Source organism: Mus caroli, unplaced genomic scaffold (assembly GCF_978045245.1).
Source record: "Mus caroli unplaced genomic scaffold, Mus_caroli_1 scaffold_3, whole genome shotgun sequence".
NCBI classification, from domain to species: Eukaryota; Metazoa; Chordata; class Mammalia; order Rodentia; family Muridae; genus Mus; species Mus caroli.
The window spans coordinates 54,476,992-54,497,817 of record NW_028227258.1 but is presented as its reverse complement, the minus strand read 5'-3'; the positions used below and the strand labels follow the sequence as shown (position 1 = coordinate 54,497,817).

Here is a 20,826-nt window from a genome sequence, read left to right as displayed (position 1 = left end):
AGCACCTTGTGGAATTTCTCTAAGACTTCGGGTTGGATATATGTTGATTTCTGGTATATTCCCAATGCTTGTCAGTTGCCTGGCATTAAGTGGGGATTCAGTACATAGGCTAAACAAGTGATGTCATGGGTAATGGGACTTTTGGATTCTTTGAGTGTTATGAGTCTAAGAAAGAACAGAACCTGGAAATTTCCATTCTATACCAGAGTACTCATAAGCTTGAAAGAAGCCCCCCAAACATAATTTAAGTATTTTCTATATTTTGTGAGCTCAAATCTTATCTAAGTCCTTGATATATAGGGGCTAAAATCTACCAGTGGCAAAGCTAGTTGTAGAACATTCAAGATGGATACCCGAGAACGAGAAGCAGTAGTGAAGAGATCCCTGAGTATTTCTCAAAAATAAAACAATCTGGTTAGATAACCAACAGGGACAACTAGACCACAAACAAAGAGACAGAGTAGGAACATTCTGAACCAACCTTTATGTATTTGGAGGGTGACAATGAGACCCTGTCCCTCTCTGGACACGAAATGGGCAAACAAGAGGGCCCAGGAACACAGAAATACAGGAGCAATTATGTCCTCAGTTCTGGAGACTCTGTGGTCAGGACAGCACGTGAAGACAGTGTCTACTTTTCATTGGTAATACAGGCTAAAGTAGGCCACACGGCTACGATGCTTTCTAAAGTCCTTGTCTGCGGACAGCTGCAATGAAAGCAAATTGTCTAGCTTAGTATCCTAGTGAGGATCTCCTGCTTCTGATCTTCCTGGCTACATGAAATAAAACTTCACAGTACTGACCCTATGGTCTAAGTAAAGCCAGGCCCAATAATAATTGAGGTGTAGTGATTCAACATTTGTGAACTGAGAACATCATACTTTGGTGTTTATCATGCTAGGAATTAGTGGCTATGCGGAAAATTTTGAGTAGTTGATCAGCACCTTGAAGGCAAGGATTGTACGTTTAACTATGTTACCCATAGGCCCTAGCATATACATCTACATATTAAGCATATAACAAATATTCATGGATATAATCCTTAATTCCACTAGGGAAAAACATAAATCTAGAATTATGATGGCAAATCCATATTAGGTATATATTCTTATGTATCATATTAAATGATTTTCCATATATCTGTTATTAATCTTTATAACAATGCCAGAAAAATTAATTGTATTATTAAATCCATTTTAAAGATAAAAATTGATGCATAGAAAACCCCTAAAGACCATAAAGGAACCCAAGACAGAACTCTTATTTGAGGACAGGTAATACGCTCCACATTCTTGACCAGGATGCTCTCCAGTTCTGCAGTGATCTGACTCACATGTGATATGTCAGAAAGAGCAGTGAATCAGGATTATAAATATGAACTGCAGCTGCCCAGTCACCTAAGCATTACTATTCTCAATATCTTCCTATGTTATATAGGATATTTTTTCTTGCTTACTTTAAGGGATTATCAGAAGCAGTTATTCCCTTATCTAAGGAACAAATAAAATATTATATTTGGTTTGTCATAATTATCTATAAAATGCTAATGCAGATGTATAACTCTCCAAAAAGATCCTCACATTCACACACACACACACACACACACACACACACCCTTCAGGGGATCATGAACTACCTTAAATTCACTTAAAGACTTCTGGTTAAGAATAAATGATGTATAGTATGTAGTACTAGACAGAACAGCGTTTTAAACGCCATTCTTATTACCTCAGCCTTTAGAGTCCTTTTCTCTAGACATGGAACCTGAGACCAGTCTGGAGATCCAAATTTCATTGGCCAAGTAACTTTTGGGACTGGCTTCATCTCTGGATTGTATGTGCCAGGACTAGAAATAAATAGAAATACAGATATCATGGTAGATGACTGAACAAAACATCTTACCGGTCTTTGGGAAAAGAGGACTAACCTTTTGATGTCAGGCAAATATGAGCATCATTTCCCTGTTATTTTATTTCTAATTAGGTTAAAGAAAACCAGCCTCAATATCCAAATAGGGTAATGACAGACTCTAGTTTAAGAATATTTCTGTAATTCAGTGTTCTCAGCTGACAGGCCAGCAGATACCAGAAGAGTGAGTGGTCAGAGACCCACTGTGATGACAGATAAGTGCTGCCCAAGATTTGAACTTCATGAAAGACATTCAGCAACAACCTAGCCTACAATCTAGGGACAAGCAAAGCAGAACAATTTGTTTTTCTTGTCAATGAGATTAGTTTTGGGTTGCCTTTGTTTGTAATTCTCTTACAGACTCTATTATGAGGGAATATTTCCTTCCTTCTCACTATACCCTAGCCATGATAATGTCTTTCCTTTTCTACCTCAACAAATTCTTTCTTTTCTTTTCTTTTCTTTTCCTCTTTTCTTTTCTTTTCTTTTCTTTTCTTTTCTTTTCTTTTCTTTTCCTCTTCTCTTCTCTTTTCTTTTTTCTTTTCTTTTCTTTTTCTTTTTCTTTAAAGATTTATTTATTGTATATGAGTACACTGTCACTGTTTCAGACACACCAGAAGAAGGCATTGGATCCAATTACAGATGGTTGTGAGCCACCATGTGGTTGCTGGGAATTGAACTCAGGACCTCTGGAAGAGCAGTCAGTGCTCTTAACTGCTGAGCCATCTCTCTCCAGCCCCATCAAATTCTTTCTTAATTTAAAGTTTTTGTGCTTGTGGTTCTTTCTAGTTGGGATGCTCTGTCTTCACACCTTCATAGAAATGACTTAATCTATTTGTTCAGATCTCAGATCGAATAGTACTTGCTGAATGTTTTCCTTAACAATCTCAGATAAAGTAGCCTCCAGCGTATCATTCTACATCCTGTTCTAATGCCTCTCTCTATAGGACAGCACCAGCTCACCACATGTTCAGGTGTGAGCATGACAGGGCTTATGCTACTGTCCTGGGGTAACTGTCACTTGGCCTACTTCACTCGTGGAAGTGTTGGAAGTTTGATTAGTAAATTATATGGTTAGTATTCTTACTACTGTTGATATTTTCTTGAGTATTTATGTCTGAGTTTGTTAGTTCTAATATGTAATCTCCAAGAGCTCAGGATCCCTGTTTGATGGGTATAGTGAATGATATATGGGAAGCTACAAAACCACTGGACACATTAGCAAATATCTACTGGAAAGTTAGATATCAAATCTTTAAAGATTTAGCTGGGAAAGTTTGGATGTAATTCCTGCTTTATATACTTCTTTTCCTATTTCCCTTCGAAATGGACAGTAAGCAGTAGACATACCCAGGGTAAGAATCACCCTTTGCTTCACTCCTAAATCGAGGCATCAAGATATTAAATGGAGCAAAGCTTTTTTTGTGTTTTTCACTCAAAGTATCAACTTTCTGATACATCCCTGGGTATGGTGTCACATCCTGTAATCACAAAAAGATTAGTGGATTAAATACAGATATCTTTCATAAGATATAATCTATATCTTGATAAGATATAATTTAACACAAATCACTTAAGGTAAACAAAACAGAGTCATTTTTATCCTGTTTATAAGTCAGCTACATACAGGTTAGTGTGTCAAAGATGTAGAAATAGGCCCTTGTAGGCAAAAACCTAGTATGGGGCTGGGGTAGTTGTATAATGATATACAATACACAGAAATAAACTTAGTATGGGTAAGGAACCAATGTAAGTTGGTACAGTCTACCACTGGGAGAATTTTATAGTTAGTATCTCCAGTCCTTGACTGTCTATGTCAAAAACCACTAACAAGAGAGTAGGAACTTATGCAGCCCGGGGCTATAGCTCAGTGAAAGCACATTTGCCTGGTGCAGTCTAGGCTCAGAACTGCATCAGAAAAAGAAAGAAGAATTTTCCCCACATAATTAGACTTGAAATCTAGCCAGACACATATACCACAAAGTAAAAAACTTGGAATTTATCCTTTAACTGACAAGATAATGTGATGTATGTAAACATAGGTTCTCAATTTCAACTTCTGGTTATTAAAGCCTTGTTTTGGACCCATTTCTTTAGTGAAGGGCTTTTCTCCCTGCTCCCCAATCATCTACCTGTGTACAGTGCTAATGCCTCAACATAAATTATGTTGCCACATGATCCACCCAGAACAATCCCAGAACATTACCTTGCTGATTGGCTTAAACCTCACAGCTGTCCTGGCTCCAATAGCATAGCCTTTCGTACTGGTTGGGACTTTCGATAGGTTATATGCCAAACCATTCCACTTCCAGTGGAAGGAAGAGAAGGAAGGTGGGGGTGGGGGGTGGGGGGTGGGGGAGTTGGGTGGTGGTGGTGCGGGGGGTGGGGTGGGGTGGGGGTGGGGTGGAGAAAGAAGAAAAGCATCAGAATCAGTAACACAATCCTAGAACGGCCTTCAAAGTGGAGTGAATACAGAATGTGTAAACTTCTCTGCAAGACAATGGCCTTCCCCCCCCCCCCCCCCTTGTCTTGGTTCTTTTATAGTCAAAAGCATAGAGTTCAACAAAGGACACAAGTGACTTTGCAAAGAGGTGTGGCTGGACAAACACAGGAATTTCTGTGAATCCCAATGGCTTCAGTCTTTAGAGCTGTCAACAACTGAATTTACTTTTGTGGAAGAGTCAGCCTGAAGATTGTACTGACTGACAGCTCAAGAGGGCGCTGGAAGTGAAGACAGGGAAGGGATTATATGAAGACAAGCTTGCTTTTGGTGGGGGATGGAAAGTGGTGAACTATCGTCGTTTACACATAGGCTCTACAGCTTGTCTCATATTGGGACCCAGAAATTAAAGTTACACATAGAGCAGTTTTTCTCCCAGAACACCTATGCATCCTGCTGTAGACAGGAAACTGAGTCCCATCCAAGGGGAGTGAATACTTACGTCTGTTGCTGCTGCATAACACCCAGGGCCTGTGTGGGGCATTCCCCTAAGAGGGAGATACACGTTCCCCAGCCAGGTTGGGGGATGGTAGTGAGGAAAGAGTTTCCTCGCTTGACGTGTTCCAAAGGAGTAATTATTCACCTTCCCTAAAGATCAAGAGAAGAAACTCTAGGTGAACACGTGGGTGGAGGGAAGCTTGGGGCAAGGGGACCGTGCTGCCAACTCTTACATTGTAAAGTAGGTGTAACTCCACGGAGCGGAGGAGCAACCGGTATTTCCTCCGTGTTCATCTCTCCTGCTCTTCTTACCCTTCTTCTGCTGTCTGCTCTGTAAATCTCTGCTACTCTCCTTACCTATTCTGCTAAGGCACATCCTGCAGGGTGCTAGGATTAGCTCTGTGTACTACGTTGCCAAGGGAACGGAACCGCGCGGAGAGCCAGAGAAGCAGAACCTAGGGCTCTGAGAGCGCCTGCGCAGCAGGTTGCTCAGGACACAGGTCATGTTACATTTAGGCTTTGAGGCTCTTAACTCTAGAGGGTGCCATCAGCTAGGCACCAGGTGGAAGGGCTACATGGGTGAGTGTGTGGAAAACTTCTTTGGAAAAGTCCACGAGGAATACACTGCTGTAAAGGTAGGTCTGTGGGGCTCAGATCACCCTAGGTCTGGACTCCGGAGACCAGAGGAGGAGAAAACTCTGAACTGTGTTGACAAGTGAGGAAGATATGCCTCTGAACGATGCCTGGAGCAGAGGACGGTGGGGCAGGTGGGTGTTGAGATTGAGCTGACAGCAAGGACCCCATCAGGTCCATTTTAGATCCATTTTTCTTTTTCCTCAACTCTGAGATCGTGTGTGTGTGTGTGTGTGTGTGTGTGTGTGTGTGTGTGTAGGGGTGCAGGGGTAGGAGAGTGTAGGAATGTGTGGGTAGGAGGCTTTCAAAAGCTAGTGGCTCTCAGTGGAACACTAAGAGTGTATTTGCATTGTTGAAGAGCTGAATAATTTAACATTTTTGTAAGTCTCAGTATCCTCCTAATTCTACTGACAGGTTTGCTGAGCGTTTTAAGGCTGTGGAAGCAAAACCACACAGTGTGTACTTCCTAGCAGTTGTCAACGTGAAAGGTTTTCATCACATAGATAACAGCCAACTAACCTTTGAGCTTTTTCATACTAATGGGAGAAAGAACATCAGAATGTTTGTTATTAAACTTTGTCCTGTGTAGAAACAAGAACTCCCCCCCCCCCCCGTGTTTTAGGGTAGCTTTAAGACTTGTCCAGGTATAGGAGGTAACAAGACACACTGTCTGGCCGATGCTGCTGTGTGTCTCTTTCTTTCTTTCTTTCTTTCTTTCTTTCTTTCTTTCTTTCTTTCTTTCTTTCTTTCTTTCTTTCTTTCTCTCTCTCTCTCTCTCTCTCTCTCTCTCTCTCTCTCTCTCTCTCTCTCTCTTTCTTTCTTTCTCTCTCTCTCTTTCTCTCTCCTTCCTTCCTTCCTTAGATTTTTAAAAGATTTTTTATTAGATATTTTCTTTATTTACATCTAACCCTTTACTAGTTTTCCCTCTGAAAACCCCCTATCCCTTCCCCCTCCCCCTGCTCTCCAATCCACTCACTCCCATTCCTGGCCCTGGCATTCCCCTATACTGGGGTATAAAACCTTCACAGGACCAAAGGCCTCTCCTCCCATTGATGGCCAACTGGGCCACCCTCTGCTACATATGCAGCTAGAGCCATGAGTCTCACCATGTGTTTTCTTTGATTGGTAATTTAGTCCCAGGGAGCTCTGGGGGTACTGGTTGGTTCATATTGTTGTTCCTCTTATGGGGCTAAAAACCCTTTCAGCTCCTTGGGTCCTTGTTCTAGCTCCTTCATTGGGGACCCTGTGTTCCCTGAGCATGACTGTGAGAATCCACTTAGATTTCTTTTTTTTTATTAGATATTTTCTTTATTTGCATTTCAAATGTTATCCCCTTTCCTGGTTTCTCCTCCAACCCCCCATCCCCTCCCCTCTCCCCGTGCTCCCCAACCTAGCCATACCTGCTTCCTAGCCCTGGCATTCCCCTACACTGGGGTAAAGAGTCTTCACAGGACCAAGGGAGGACCATCTCCTCCCATGATGACTGACTAGGCCATCCTCTGCTATGTACGCAGCTGGAGCCATGAGTCCCACCATATGTATTCTTTGGTTGGTGGTTTAGTCCCTGAGAGCTCTGGGGGTACTGGTTGGTTCATATTGTTGTTCCTCCTATGGGGCTGCTAATCCCTTTAGCTCCTTAGGTCCTTTCTTTAGCTCTTTCGTGGGGACCCTGTGCTCAAACCAATGGATGGCTGTGAATATCCATCTCTGTATTTGTCAGGCACTGGCAGAGCCTTTCAGGAGACAGCTATAATAAGCTTCTGTCAGCAAGCACTTGTTGGCATCCAAAACAGTGTCTGGGTTTGGTGATTGTATATGTGATTTATCCCCAGGTGTGGCAGTCTCTGGATGGTTATTCCTTCAGTCTGCTCCACACTTTGCCTCTGTAACTTCTTCCATGGGTATTTTGTTCCCTCTTTAAGAAGGATTGAAGTATCCACACTTTGGTCTTCCTTCATCTTGAGTTTCATGTGGTTTGTGAATTGTATCTTGGGTATTCTGAACTTCAGGGCTATTATCAGTGAGTGAGTACCATGTGTGTTCTTTTGTGACTGGGTTACCTCAGTCAGGATGATATCCTCTAGATCCATCTAGTTGCCTAAGAATTTCATAAATTCATTGTTTTTAATAGCTAAGCAGTACTCTATTGTATAAATGTACCACATTTTCTGTATCCATTCCTCTGTTGAGGGGCATCTGGGTTCTTTCCAGCTTCTGGCTATTATAAATAAGGCTGCTGTGAACATAGTGGAGCATGTGTCCTTCTTACCTGTTGTAACATCTTCTGGGTATATGCCCAGGAGAGGTATTGCTGGATCTTCTGGTAGAACTATGTCCAATTTTCTGAGGAACCACCAAAATGATTTCCAGAGTGGTAGTACCAGGCAGGTAGATCAGTACCACACAGTTTTTATCACAATTGCTCTGTAGTACAGCTTGAGTCAAGTTTGGTGGTTCCACCAGAAGTTCTTATATTGTTGAGAATAGTTTTTGCTATCCTTGGTTTTTTGTTATTCCACATGAATTTGCAAATTGCCTTTTCTAACTCTGCAAAGAATTGAGTTGGAATATTGATGAGGATTGCATTGAGTATGTAAATTGCTTTCGTCAAGATAGCCATTTTTACTATATTAATCCTCAGATTAAGGATTGGTTTAGTGTAGGAAGCCAACTCTAAGATGGCGCCGGTTTCTGGTGTGCCTTTGTGCTAAACAACACCACTGTGCAGGCTATAGCCCGAATCTGGCACCATCCCCTCCTGAGCAGGTGCATGCAAATTAGGTGCCGGCAGATTGACCAATCCCAGGGGGCCTTGGAGCCTTCTCCTGTGCTGGGATGCATCTAAGCAGTGCTCTCTGCGTGCCCGGGGTCCCCCGTAGCAGCATCAAGGTGTTCCTGAAATAAAGGCTGTTAAGAAGAATCCGACCGTGTTGGTGTTGTGTCTTCCTTGCCGGCCGAGGTGGGTGCAACAACTGGAGGCTCATACAGGGATCCGAGGACAACAACCTCACGGATTCAGAACTTTTCAGCCAGGGAACGGCGGTACCTGTAAGTCTCCCTAATTGATCCCCGGTTAAAGGGGGATATGTTTTTTCCGCCTATAGACCCAGCATGGGTAGCTCTCATCCTTGTTTCGTTTTTTGTAGTTTATGGCCTTTGCATTTGTTTGAACTGTCACAGACCTGGACATGAATGTCCATCTAGTCATCTCTTGTCCACTTTGCAAGATCTGCTTGGTCAGCGGAAGCTCAAAATATTAGCAAGTTTTAAAAGAAAGAAAAATATTAGCAAGTTTTCTGTCTGAAGTTGACCGCGTTGAGCCCTGGTTTTTGCCTACTGGATCCCTAACTTTGGGATCATGGGATAAGTTGGGGAGATACCTAGAAAGAGAAGCCAAAGAAAGATCAGTAAAACCAGGAGTGAAACAGCTTTGGTGCATGGTGCGTGCTTGTTTAGAGGACAAGCGATGTGTTGAGGCAGTTAAAGCAGGTCAAAAAATTCTTACAGAACAAGAAAGCATGTCAGAAGAGAACAAAGAGTGTATGAGCAAGAAAAAGAAAAAGAGCGAGAAAGAAAAAGGAAAAGAAAAGGGATGAAAAATAAAAGGAATTAGTGATAGAGAAAAGGAAATAGTGAAGATATATCCCTCTTTAAAGGATTTAAATTTATCAAGCTCTGCTTCCAGTGACTTGGAGCTTAGCAAAGATGATGAAGCTGACCTAGAGGAAGAGGCAGCTCGGTATGAGTGGGAAATATATTGGTCATATAGAACCAAGCCAATGAAAAGGGGAGCATTGGCTAATAAAAGAACAAAACCGAAAGTGCCGACAGCTCCACCTTACAACTCTGATTACACAGAAAAAAAGGAGTCCGCTAGGGCTGTTAGACCAGGTTTCCTCCTTCTGCCCAGAGGTGTGGAAAGAAACAGGATTAACCTTTCCGGTTTTTGTTGATGGACAAAGGCAAGGGTATCATGAGCCAGTGGATTTTAAATCCATCAAGCAACCGGCTGAGTCAGTCTGTACCTACGGGGTGAGTGCAGTCTTTGTAGTCGCACAGGTCGGCGCTTGCTAGATATTGCCTCACCCCAGGGGACTGGAATAATATTGCTCAGGCTTGTTTGTTTTCCAGACAGTATTTAGACTGGAGGTCCTTGTCCTATGAATATGCAAACAGTCAGGCAGCAGCAAATTTAGCCACAGGACAAGATCCCCAGAGACATTGGGATGCAGATATGCTCCTGGGTCTGGGGCACTTTGCATTAGAGATCAGACAATTTATCCTGAAGCAGTCTATACCCAAATAAATGAGGTAGCTACCAAAGCCTGGAAGGCATTGCCGAACAAAGGTGCAGTCTCAGGCAATCTTATGAAAATCTTGCAGGGTCCCACAGAACCATTTTCAGATTTTGTAGCATGCCTCATTGAAGCAGCCACTAGAATTTTTGGAGACCGTGATACAGCTATGCCTTTGGTGAAGCAGCTAGTATATGAGCAATGTACAAAAGAATGCAGGGCAGCCATAACACCCTATAAACATAAAGGCTTAGAGGTATGGATGAAAGTCTATCGAGAACTTAGGGGCCTGCTGACCAATGCAGGCCTAGCAGCAGCTGTAGTGCAATTAGGCAAATCCAATAATGATGCTTGTTATAAGTGTGGCCAAAAAGGACATTTTAGGAGACAATGCCCGGAAAATGAAAAATGGACTGCATCCGAGAAACCTAGACAGCCAGGATTATGTCATAAATGTAGAAAGGGAAGACATTGGACTAATGAATGCAGATCAGCAAAAGATATAGAGGGCCGACCCCTACAGAATTGTATAATGTTCAAATGTCCTGCATTTCATCTCTTAAAGGCTTGTGCATTACCCCCTTGAGAGCTAATTTTTCTCAGTCTCTTGAACAGAGTCCGATCTTATCTGATTATCTTAAAGGAAATTGGTCAGCCAAGGCAGAGCAGCTGTCCAGAAAGTTGCTCCTCCAGATTGCCAAACTCAACGGCACTTGACTCGACCCTGTCACTCTGGGAGACTTCACCTCCTGGATCACCAATGCCTTCTCCTTTTTTAAGGAGTGGGCAGGAATGTTGGCCTGGGGAGCAGTGGTCCTCCTGGGGTGTGTCTTCTGCATCTGGCTATTGTGTCAACTAAAAAGAGAGCATGCTCAGCATAAAGCAGTGGTCTACCAAGCTTTGTTGGCAACTGAAGATGGCACATCTCTCAATATTTGGCTGGCCTCTTTAAAAAAGTTCACCCTAGGTCATTTGGCAGTTGTAGTCACACAGATCCACAGTATCCAGAGACGGACAACTTTCCTCGTGCACAGACCAACCTAAGACAAGGGGCCTGGAGGTGATAGGGTAACCTTATGACTGGTAAGGCTGTGATGCTAGAGGATCGACCTAAGATAGGAGCCGTGGCTGATGGACAGATTTGCCCAGGCCTAGACCAGCCTCATTTTATTAAACAAAAAAGAGGGAGATGTAGGAAGCCAACTCTAAGATGGCGCTGGTTTCCGGTGTGCCTTTGTGGTAAATAACACCACTGCTAAGGCACTAGCCCAAATCTGACTCCAACCCCTCCTGAGCGGGTGCATGCAAATTAGGTGCTGGCAGACTGACCAATCCCAGGGGGCCACGGAGCCTTCTCCTGTGCTGGGGTGCATATAAGCAGTGCTCCCTGGGTGCCCGGGGTCCCCTGTAGCAGCATCGAGGCATTCCTGCAATAAAGGCTGTTAAGAAGAATCTGACCGTGTTGTGTCTTCCTTGCCGGCTGAGGTGGGCGCAACAGTTTGGGATTTAGGATAAGATTTAGGATTGGTAAAAATCCTTTCCCAATCTGTTGGTGGCCTTTTTGTCTTATTGACAGTGTCTTTTTCCTTACAGAAGCTTTGCAATTTTATGAGGTCCCATTTGTCTATTCTCAATCTTACAGCACAAGTCCTTGCTGTTCTGTTCAGGAATTTTCCCCCTGTGCCCATATCTTTTTTTTTTTTTTTTTTTGGTTTTTCGAGACAGGGTTTCTCTGTGTAGCCCTGGCTGTCCTGGCACTCACTTTGTAGACCAGGCTGGCCTCGAACTCAGAAATCCGCCTGCCTCTGCCTCCCGAGTGCTGGGATTAAAGGCGTGCGCCACCACGCCCAACAAATGTTGAGCTTTGTAAAAGGAGATAAGAATGGATCAATTCACATTATTCTACATGATAACCCCCAGTTGTTGAAAATGCTGTCTTTTTTCCACTGGATGTCAAAGATCAAGTGACCATAGTTGTGTGGGTACATTGCTGGGTCTCAGTTCTATTCCACTGAACTACCTGTCTGTCACTGTATCAGTACCACGCAGTTTTTTTTTTTTTTTTTTTTTTTTTTTATCACAATTGCTCTGTAGTACAGCTTAATGTCAGACATGGTGATTCCACCAGAGGTTCTTTTATTGTTGAGAATAGTTTTTGGTATCCTAGGTTTTTTGTTATTCCAGATGAATTTACAAATTGCCCTTTCTAACTCAGTGAAGAATTGAGTTGGAATTTTGATGGGGATTGCGTTGAATCTGTAGATTGCTTTCAGCAAGATAGCCATTTTTACTGTATTAATCCTGCCAATCCATGAGCATGGGAGATCTTTCCATCTTCTGAGATCTTCAATTTCTTTCTTCAGAGACTTGAAGTTCTTGTCATACAGATGTTCCACTTCCTTAGTTAGAATCACAGCAATGTATTTTATATTATTTGTGACTATTTTGAAGGGTGCTGTTTCCCTAATTTCTTTCTCATCCTGTTTATCCTTTGTATACAGAAAGGCCACTGATTTGTTTGAGTTAATTTTATATCTAGCTACTGAACTGAAGCTTTTTATCAGGTTTAGGAGTTCTATGGTGGAATTTTCAGGGTCACTTATATATACTATCATATCATCTGCAAATAGTGATATTTTGACTTCCTCCTTTCCAATTTGTATCCCCTTGATCTCCTTTTGTTGTCTAATTACTCTGGCTAGGACTTCAAGTACTATACTGAATAGGTAGGGAGGAAGCGGGCAGACTTGTCTAGTCACTGATTTTAGTGGGATTGCTTCAAGTTTCTCTCCATTTAGTTTGATGTTGGCTACTGGTTTGCTGTATATTGCTTTTATTATGTTTAGGTATGGGCCTTGAATTCCTGATCTTTCCAAGTCTTTTATCATGAAGGGGTTTTGTATTTTGTCAAATGCTTTCTCCGAATCTAAGGAGATGATCATGTGGTTTTTGTCTTTGAGTTTGTTTATATAGTGGGTTAAATTGATGGATTTCTATATATTAAACCATCCCTGCATCCCTGGGATGAAGCCTACTTGATCATGATGGATGATTGTTTTTATGTTTTCTTGGATTCGGTTTGTGAGAATATAATTGAATATTTTTACATAGATATTCATAAGGGAAATTTGTCTGAAGTTCTCTTTCTTTGTTGGGTCTTTGTGTGGTTTAGGTATCAGAGTAATTGTGGCTTCATAAAATGAATTGGGTAGAGTACCTTCTGTTTCTATTTTGTGGAATAGTTTGAGGAGAATTGGAATTAGGTCTTCTTTGAAGGTCTGATAGAACTCTGCACTAAACCCATCTCGTCCTGGACAATTTTTGGGTGGGAGACTATTAATGACTGCTTCTGTTTCTTTAGGGGAAATGGTACTGCATAGATTATTAATCTTATCCTGATTTAACTTTGATACCTGGTATCTGTGTAGGAAATTGTCCATTTCATCCAGGTTTCCAGTTTTGTTGAGTATAGCCTTTTGTAGAAAGATCTGATGATGTTTTAGATTTCCTCAGGTTCTGTTGTTATGTTTCCCGTTTCATTCCTGATTTTGTTAATTAGTATGCTGTCCCTGTGCCCTCTAGTTAGTCTGGCTAAAGGTTTATCTATCTTGTTGATTTTCTCAAAGAACCAGCCCCTTGTTTGGTTGATTCTTTGAATAGTTCTTTTCCTTTCCACCTGGTTACTTCAGCCCTAAGTTTGATTATTTCCTGCCGTCTACTCTTTTGAATGAATTTGCTTCCTTTTTTTCTAGAGCTTTTAGGTGTGCTGTCAGGCTGCTAGTGTATGCTCTCTTGTTTCTTTTTGGAGGCACTAGAGCTATGAGTTTTCCTCTTACTACTGCTTTTATTGTGTCCCATAATAATTTGGGTATGTTTTGACTTCATTTTCATTGAACTCTAAAAAGTTTTTAATTTTTTTTTATTTCTTTCTTGACCAAGTTATCATTGAGTAGAGTGTTGTTCAGCTTCCACATGTATGTGGGTTTTCTCTTTTTTATATTGTTATTGAAGATTACCCTTAGTCCGTGGTGATCTGATAGGATGCATGAGATCATTTTTGTATCTGTTGAGTCCTGTTTTGTGATCTATTACATTGTCAGTTTTGGAGAAGGTACCTTGAGGTACTAAGAAAAATGTATAACCTTTGGTTTTAGGATAAAATATTCTATAGATATCTGTTAAATACATTTGTTTTATAACTTATGCTAGTGTCATCATGTCTCTGTTTATTTTCTGTTTCCATGATCTGTCCATTGCTGAGAGTTGGGTGTTGAAATCTCCCACTATTATTGTATAGGGTGTGATGTGTGCTTTGAGCTTTAGTAAGGTTTCTTTAATGAATGTGGATGCCCTTGCATTTGGAGCATAGATGTTCAGAATTGAAAGTTCATTTTAGTAAATTTTATCTTTGATGAGTATGCAGTGTCCCTCCTTATTTTTTTTGGTAACTTTAGGTTGAAAGTGGATTTTATTATTCTATATTATAATGTCTACTTCATCCTTTCGTCTTAGCTCCAACCTTCATTGGGAAGAGAGGCCTCTTGGTCTTGCAAACTTTATATGCCCTGTGGTCTCCCTTCCCCCATCTGCTTGAACCTGCTTGCTCAAGGGTGGAGCTTCCTGCTCATTCGTCCTGCCACGCCTACTGCTGGACCCTGCCTTTGCTGCTTGGAGGCACACACGTGTTCGTCCTGCTACTGGACCCCGAGATTGTTTGGCGGGAAATCGGGTTCCCTCCCCCTTCCTTTAAAACTGAGTGTCTGGAAATAGTAAAATTGAGCTTTGATCAGAATCTTGTCTTAGCTTCATTCCCTTCTCTCGCCGCCTAGCCCCTCTTCTCTTCCCAGTTTCCAAAATGCCTTTCCAGGCTAGAACCCAGGCTGTGATCTGCTGGCCAGACACAACAATGCCCCAGTACAGGGGAACGCCAGGGCAAAGAAGTGTGAGTGGGTAGGTAGGGGAGCAGGGTGGGGGGCGGGTATAGGGGACTTTCGGGATATCATTTGAAATGTAAATGAAGAAAATATCTAATAAACAATTAAAAAAAAAAGAATGCCTACTTCAGCTTGTTTCTTGTGACCCTTGCTTGGAAAATTGTTTTCCAGCCTTTGAGGTAGTGTCTGTCTTTGTCCCTGTGGTGGGTTTCCTGTATGCAGCATATATGGTTCCTTTTTATGTAACCAGTCTGTTAGTCTATGTCTTTTTATTGGGGAATTGAGTCCATTGATAAGAGATTTTTAAGGAAAAGTCATTGTTACTTCTGGTTATTTTTGTTGCTAGAGTTGGAATTTTTGTTCATGTGGCTATCTTTTTTCAGGTTTGTTGAAAGATTACTTTCTTGCTTTTTCTAGAGTGTAGTTTCCCTCCTTGTGTTGGAATTTTCTATTTATTATCCTTTAAGGGCTAGATTTGTGGAGATATATTGTGTAAATTTCTTTTTGTCATGAAATATCTTGGTTTCTCCAATAATGTAAGAAACTGACCATGGAGAACACTGGCAGTTCCTTAGAAAATTGGACATAGTTCTACCGGAGGATCCCGCAATACCTCTCCTGGGCATATATCCAGAAGATGTCCCAACCGGTAAGAAGGACATATGCTCCACTATGTTCATAGCAGCCTTATTTATAATAGCCAGAAGCTGGAAAGAACCCAGATGCCCCTCAACAGAGGAATGGATAAAGGAATGAATTTATGAAATTCCTAGGCAAATGGTTGGACCTGGAGGGCATCATCCTGAGTGAGGTAACACAATCACAAAAGAACTCAAACGATATGTACTCACTGATTAGTGGATATTAGCCCAGAAACTTAGTATACCCGAGATATAAGATACAATTTGCAAAACACATGAAACTGAAGAAGAACGAAGACCAAAGTGTGGACACTTTGCCCCTTCTTAGAATTGGAAACAATCACCCATGGAAGGAGTTACAGAGACAAAGTTTGGAGCTGAGACAAAAGGATGGACTATCTAGAGACTGCCATATCCAGGAATCCATCCCATAATTAGCCTCCAAATGATGACACCATTGCATACCCTAGCAAACATTTGCTGAAAGGACCCTGATATAGCTGTCTCTTGTGAGACTAGGCTGGGGCCTAGCAAACACAGAAGTGGATGCTCACAGTCAGCTATTGGATGGATCACAGGGCCCCCAATGGAGGAGCTAGAGAAAGTACCCAAGGAGCTAAAGGGAACTGCAACCCCATAGGTGGATCATTATTATGAACTAACCAGTACCCCAGAGCTCTTGTCTCTAGCTGCATTTGTATCAAAAGATGGCCTAGTAGGCCATCACTGGAAAGAGAGGCCCATTGGACTTGCCAACTTTATATGCCCCAGTACAGGGGAATGCCAGGGCCAAGGGGTGGGTGTGGGTGTGTGGGACTGGGGGGGGGGAGTGTATTGGGGCCTTTTTGGATAGCATTGGAAATGTAATTGAGGAAATTACCTAATAAAAAAAATAAAATAAAAAAAAATAAAAAAAAAGAAAACTTAAAACTATACAGATGACATATGTTGTAATTTTTATTGGTTAGCTCTGAGTGTATAAAGTATTGTTACAAAGTTGTGAGAAAAATCAGTTCATTTAATAAAAAAAATAAGGAAGCCTAGAGTGTTAACTTCATAAAAAGACTTCAAATATTTGGCAAATATATCAAAGGTGCCTGTCTGAGAACTTGCAAAGGCCATACACTTTCAAGCTTAAATGAGATAGATAGACACTGGGTGACTAAAAGTCTAAGTATGTTAGGAACATGAAACAGTGGAGACTCTAGACTGAATGAACTTCTGTTGAATGTGATGGTTTTAATGAGATGCCCACTCATCATAAGTCTTGGGCATTTGAGTATTTGCTCCACAGTTGGTAGCTGTTTAGGGGAGGATGTGGTCTTGCTAGAGAAAGTATGCCATTGGGAGAGGGCTTTGAGGTTTCAAATATTCATGGCTCTGAGCTTCTTGTTTATAGTTTGAGATGTTAGCTCTCAGCTGTGCTTTAGTAGCCTGCTATCTCTGCTCCACTATAATAGACCCTAATCTTCTGGAACCAGAAAACCCCAAATAAACTTTTTCTTCTATGATTTGCCTTGGTTATGGTGTTTTATCACTGTAACAGAAGAATAGCCAACACAAAGGAAATGTAGATCAGTAATTGCATTCACTCTGGACAACTGTAGTGACCCTTACAACACTGAACATAGACAGCTCTATGGCCCCTTAATATCCCTCCCTGGCATTTACTTGGCAACAACGCCCACAGTGGTGTACTAAAAGACATGTGACAGATTTTAAGAGCAACATTTTTTAATAGTACTAAACTAGAAACAAAGATATCCATTATTAACAACATTGAAAAATAAATCACGGAATAGTAATATAAAGGGTAACAGTGAAAATGAAATGAAAAGCAATGTATCCTGGGGCTGGGGAGGTGGTTTGATCAGCCAGGTGTTTGCTATACAAACATGAGGACCAGAGTTCAATGCCCAGCACACACATAAAAAAGCATGATGGTATGTTTTCATAATCACTGCACTGAGGAGGTAGAGACAAGATTATTCATGGGACTTGCTGGCTGGCCAGATTGGGCATTCCAGGCCAACCAAGAGTCCCTGTCTCAACAAGACAAGGTGATTATTGCTTGAAGGATGACACATCAGGTTGTAGGTTGTGTGCTAGTACCTGCACACATATATTCCCCTACTCACATGGACACACATATCACAGACAAATAAAAATAATGAAAAGAAGCCTGGTGAGGGGTCACCCATCATCAAGGATGCTTCTCTCTGTAGCAGACAGAGGTCAATACGAGAAAACGACAAACAATCAAAATACAGAGTTGTGGGACACAGTCGCAGTGGACACATCTACAAAACACTTTTTCATCTAAGACTCAAGGAGTATTGTTGAAGAGGGAGGAGAATGACTTGTGAGCTCTTACACACACGTAAGAGCTAGAAGAGCAGGGGATTTGCTGTGAGACTTTCTCTCCCACTAGTGTCAGAAGCTACACCCATAAAGTCTGAATGTGACTGCCTAGTCCTGAGCTGAGCAAGGACAACATAATACACATGCCTAAGTGGATAGGGAAAGGTTGGGAGATGGCAACCCTACACAAAGAATTGCAGGCCACAAAGGAATGATGAGGGTGGAAGAAGTGGAGCAGAAGTGGAGCATTTCAAAGAGGAGCAGATTAACTGTCTATCCAATACCAAATGGTCAGCTCTAAAAACACACATTACAAGCAACATTATCCAGACTGAGTAGGTGATATGTAAGGAACACACACACACAAACACACAGACACACAGACACACAGACACACAGACACACACAGACACACACAGACACACACAGACACACAGACACACACACACCCACACACCCACACACACACACACACACACATACATAATGAAAAAAGAGGCCATGAATTTGAAAGAGAGCAAGATGTACTTATAGTAACATTTGGAGGGAGGAAAGGGAAGGAAGAAATAATGTAGTCATATCATAATCTTACAAATAAAAGAACTTAAACAAAGGAGGCTGAAGAGATGGCTTTGTGGGTAAGAATGCTTGTTGTTCAAGAATGAAGACCTAGATTTGGATTCCCATCACCTGTATAAAAAGCCAGGCATGGTGTTCATACCTATAATTTTAGCACTGATGATAAGAGGATCTTTGGGGCTTGTGGGTCACTGGCCTGAAAAAAAACAGAGAGCTCTAAGTTCACCTCTTAAGGGAGTAAATTGGAGAGGACAGAGGAGGTGTGTTCTTGTGGCCATTAATGTGTACATCCACACACACATATGCACATGTACATTCATCTCATATGCCCATACACAAAACAAGAGAAAAATTTGCAAGGCAATAATACAGTCTCATCTATGTTAAATGAAGGAAGTCAGATATGAACATGCACAAGAAACCCAAGCCAGATTTTATGAAATTTCAAAATAAGTAAGAGTAATGTATGAGCTGGGTGTCAGGACAGGGAGCCCTTTGATGGAGCAGGTTGAGAGGCCGTATGAGGCAGTCTGTGTAGTGACAGTGAGTATCTGTCTACACCACTGAGCTCACCTGCTGAATCTAACCCATCACTTCATTGTTGATTTAGGCCCTTCTTGGTATTCTTACACATCAATAAAATAATTTATATGAACATCTCTGAGCCAGATGTGCTGGCACCACCTGTGATTCAAACAGTCTAGGTGGAAGCCAGAGAATATGGAGTTCGAGATGAGTTTGAGATGAAATACTTTGTTTCAGGAAACAAAAGCAAAAACAAAACCACAAAACACCTAACAATGACACAACACTGTCCACTCACTATTCATACATGACCTAACTCCTCTGCCTTTTAGAGTAAAGGGATTTTATCTACGTTACACATGTTCACATTGTGAACCTTCTTTGCCCTCTCCTGTTACCACAAACTAGTAAGATAGGAATTCTGCCTCCCCACTCCTATTCTCTCCCCCCCTCTACCCCTCTTTCTCCTTCCCCTTCCTTCCTTCCTTCCTTCCTTCCTTCCTTCCTTCCTTCCTTCCTTCCTTCCTTCCTTCCATTTGTTCTTTCTTTCTTTCAGTAGGGAATATCTATGTCCCTGGCTGTCCTGGAACTCACTCTGTAGAATAGGTGGGCTTCAACTTCAGAAATCTGACTGCCTCTGCCTCCTGAGTACTGGAATTAAAAGAGTACACTACTATACCTGGCATTAATTTTCTTAACACTTTCTTTTGGTGTCCACTTGTAAATATGTTCTAACACTCATATGAGATTAAAATTTGAATTTCTTAATCCCAATTCTACTTGTTATAAAATATATGGTACAAGAATCCAATGCCCGTTGTCTTCTAAAGTAGCTGACGCTGAGCATCTACTCACAGCTATACATGGCCTAGTATTAGAATTTGGTATTCTTTTAAAAATTAAGATTAGGGTATTATGTGTCAGCCTATGAAATTTTGTGCTGCAGAGTGTGTTACTGACAGATTTAATAGTAGAGCAAAGAAAGTGAACATCATGAAATGATTTGTCACCCAAAGCAGGCCTTAGAGCTGAACAAGATTGGGAACCTCTATTTTGAGGAGTGAAAATACTACTCTACAGGATAGTTGTCCAGAGGAAATGGACAGTGAAGAGGAAGCTAACTTCCTAAATCCTCCCTTCGAGACTTTCCTAAATGTGTCACACTGTCATTTAGTAATAACAGGTGAACACAGGCTGTGAAGTCTCACAGACTAGTGTGCACCAAGTCCTGGTTTGTGTTTCCTATCTTCATGATCCTGTGGGCGCTACTGAAGCACCTAGACCCTGATGTATGTATAAAGGAAGAAAGGCAATCATGTGTGGCAATAATCACGTCCGTCTTCCCTCCGAGGGCTGCCGTGAGACAGTAGGGGTCCACTGGGGCAGTTCACACATGTAGATTGAGTGTAAACTTGCTAATACACAGCTGAAAATGCACTTCCAGCTTACCACTTCTGTGCCCAGGGCATCAGCCAGCTCCAAGGGCACTTTTGTTCTAATTTTTCTGATTGGGGAACTCTCTCTGCCAAGGCTTCTAGTACAGCTAGCTGGGTTGGTTCTCCTCCCAACCCAGGACCTGGTTCCTTCTCTTATCCTCACATGAGCTCTATCCTGCCTCTTGACAATTTATTTCCTGCCAGGAAGGGGGGTGGTTTCCCTTTCATATATGTACTAGAGCCTGAGAGATTCATTACCATGAGTGATGTCCCGAAGAGCATGATGTTCATTCCGTTGTGTGGATTCATTCTCTTTGGCCTTTCCCAGTTCTTCTTCTGCCTTAGCCCTTTCAGATGCCTCAAGAGATTTGAATAGTAACTGTATTGCATGACAACTTTCAGGGGGCTTGAGGTCCTCCTCATTCTCTGTCTTCATGAGCCACTACTTCCTTCATAGGCTTTAAGCAAGAAAATGAAGGGTGTTCCCAAGACTAGCTGCTAAGCAACCGCCCTGCCTTAGAAGCTCCCCTTTAAGTCATTATGACATGGTTTTCTGCAAAGCAGCACTGTGGTATA

General features: G+C 41.8%; 2 protein-coding genes across 5 annotated transcripts in view; one reads left to right on the top strand and one right to left on the bottom strand.

The window, feature by feature from the left end:
* Positions 1-477: 477 nt before the first annotated feature.
* On the bottom strand, positions 478-20,697 carry Cimap3 (ciliary microtubule associated protein 3). 2 transcript variants are annotated; one of them, XM_021158723.2, is made up of 6 exons: positions 20,509-20,697; positions 4,851-4,996; positions 4,115-4,213; positions 3,259-3,389; positions 1,729-1,846; positions 478-707 (listed from the first exon to the last, which is right to left on the bottom strand). In XM_021158723.2, the coding sequence occupies exons 1-6, from the start codon at positions 20,684-20,686 to the stop codon at positions 639-641; spliced, it is 741 nt and encodes a 246-aa protein (XP_021014382.1). In that variant the 5' UTR covers positions 20,687-20,697; the 3' UTR covers positions 478-638. The 2 variants fall into 2 exon arrangements, with proteins under 2 accessions (XP_021014382.1, XP_021014383.1); XM_021158724.2 differs by lacking the exon at positions 20,509-20,697 and adding an exon at positions 5,080-5,232.
* LOC110290865 (acidic mammalian chitinase) overlaps positions 5,379-20,826 on the top strand; it is a 129,557-nt gene continuing 114,109 nt past the window's right edge. For 2 of the 3 annotated variants that reach the window (XR_002377535.3, XM_085835589.1), the window contains exon 1: positions 5,379-5,613. Coding sequence is in view for 1 of the 3 variants with exons in the window: in XM_085835589.1 (XP_085691715.1) it covers positions 5,586-5,613 (28 nt within the window). In the remaining 2 variants the exon portion in view is untranslated. The remainder of the gene's footprint in view (positions 5,614-20,826) is intronic. The other variant, XM_085835590.1, reaches the window with a different exon arrangement.

What these genes read in the sequence shown, in the direction of transcription:
- Cimap3 (XM_021158723.2), bottom strand. Translation starts at nt 20,686, where the DNA reads ATGAAGACAGAGAATGAGGAGGACCTCAAGCCCCCTGAAAGTTGTCAT. An exon ending in GGTTTAAGCCAATCAGCAAG is followed by an intron (nt 3,390 to 4,114) that starts GTAATGTTCTGG and finishes TTGTGATTACAG; the next exon opens with GATGTGACACCATACCCAGG. An exon ending in AAGGGTGATTCTTACCCTGG is followed by an intron (nt 1,847 to 3,258) that starts GTATGTCTACTG and finishes ATTTATTTCTAG; the next exon opens with TCCTGGCACATACAATCCAG.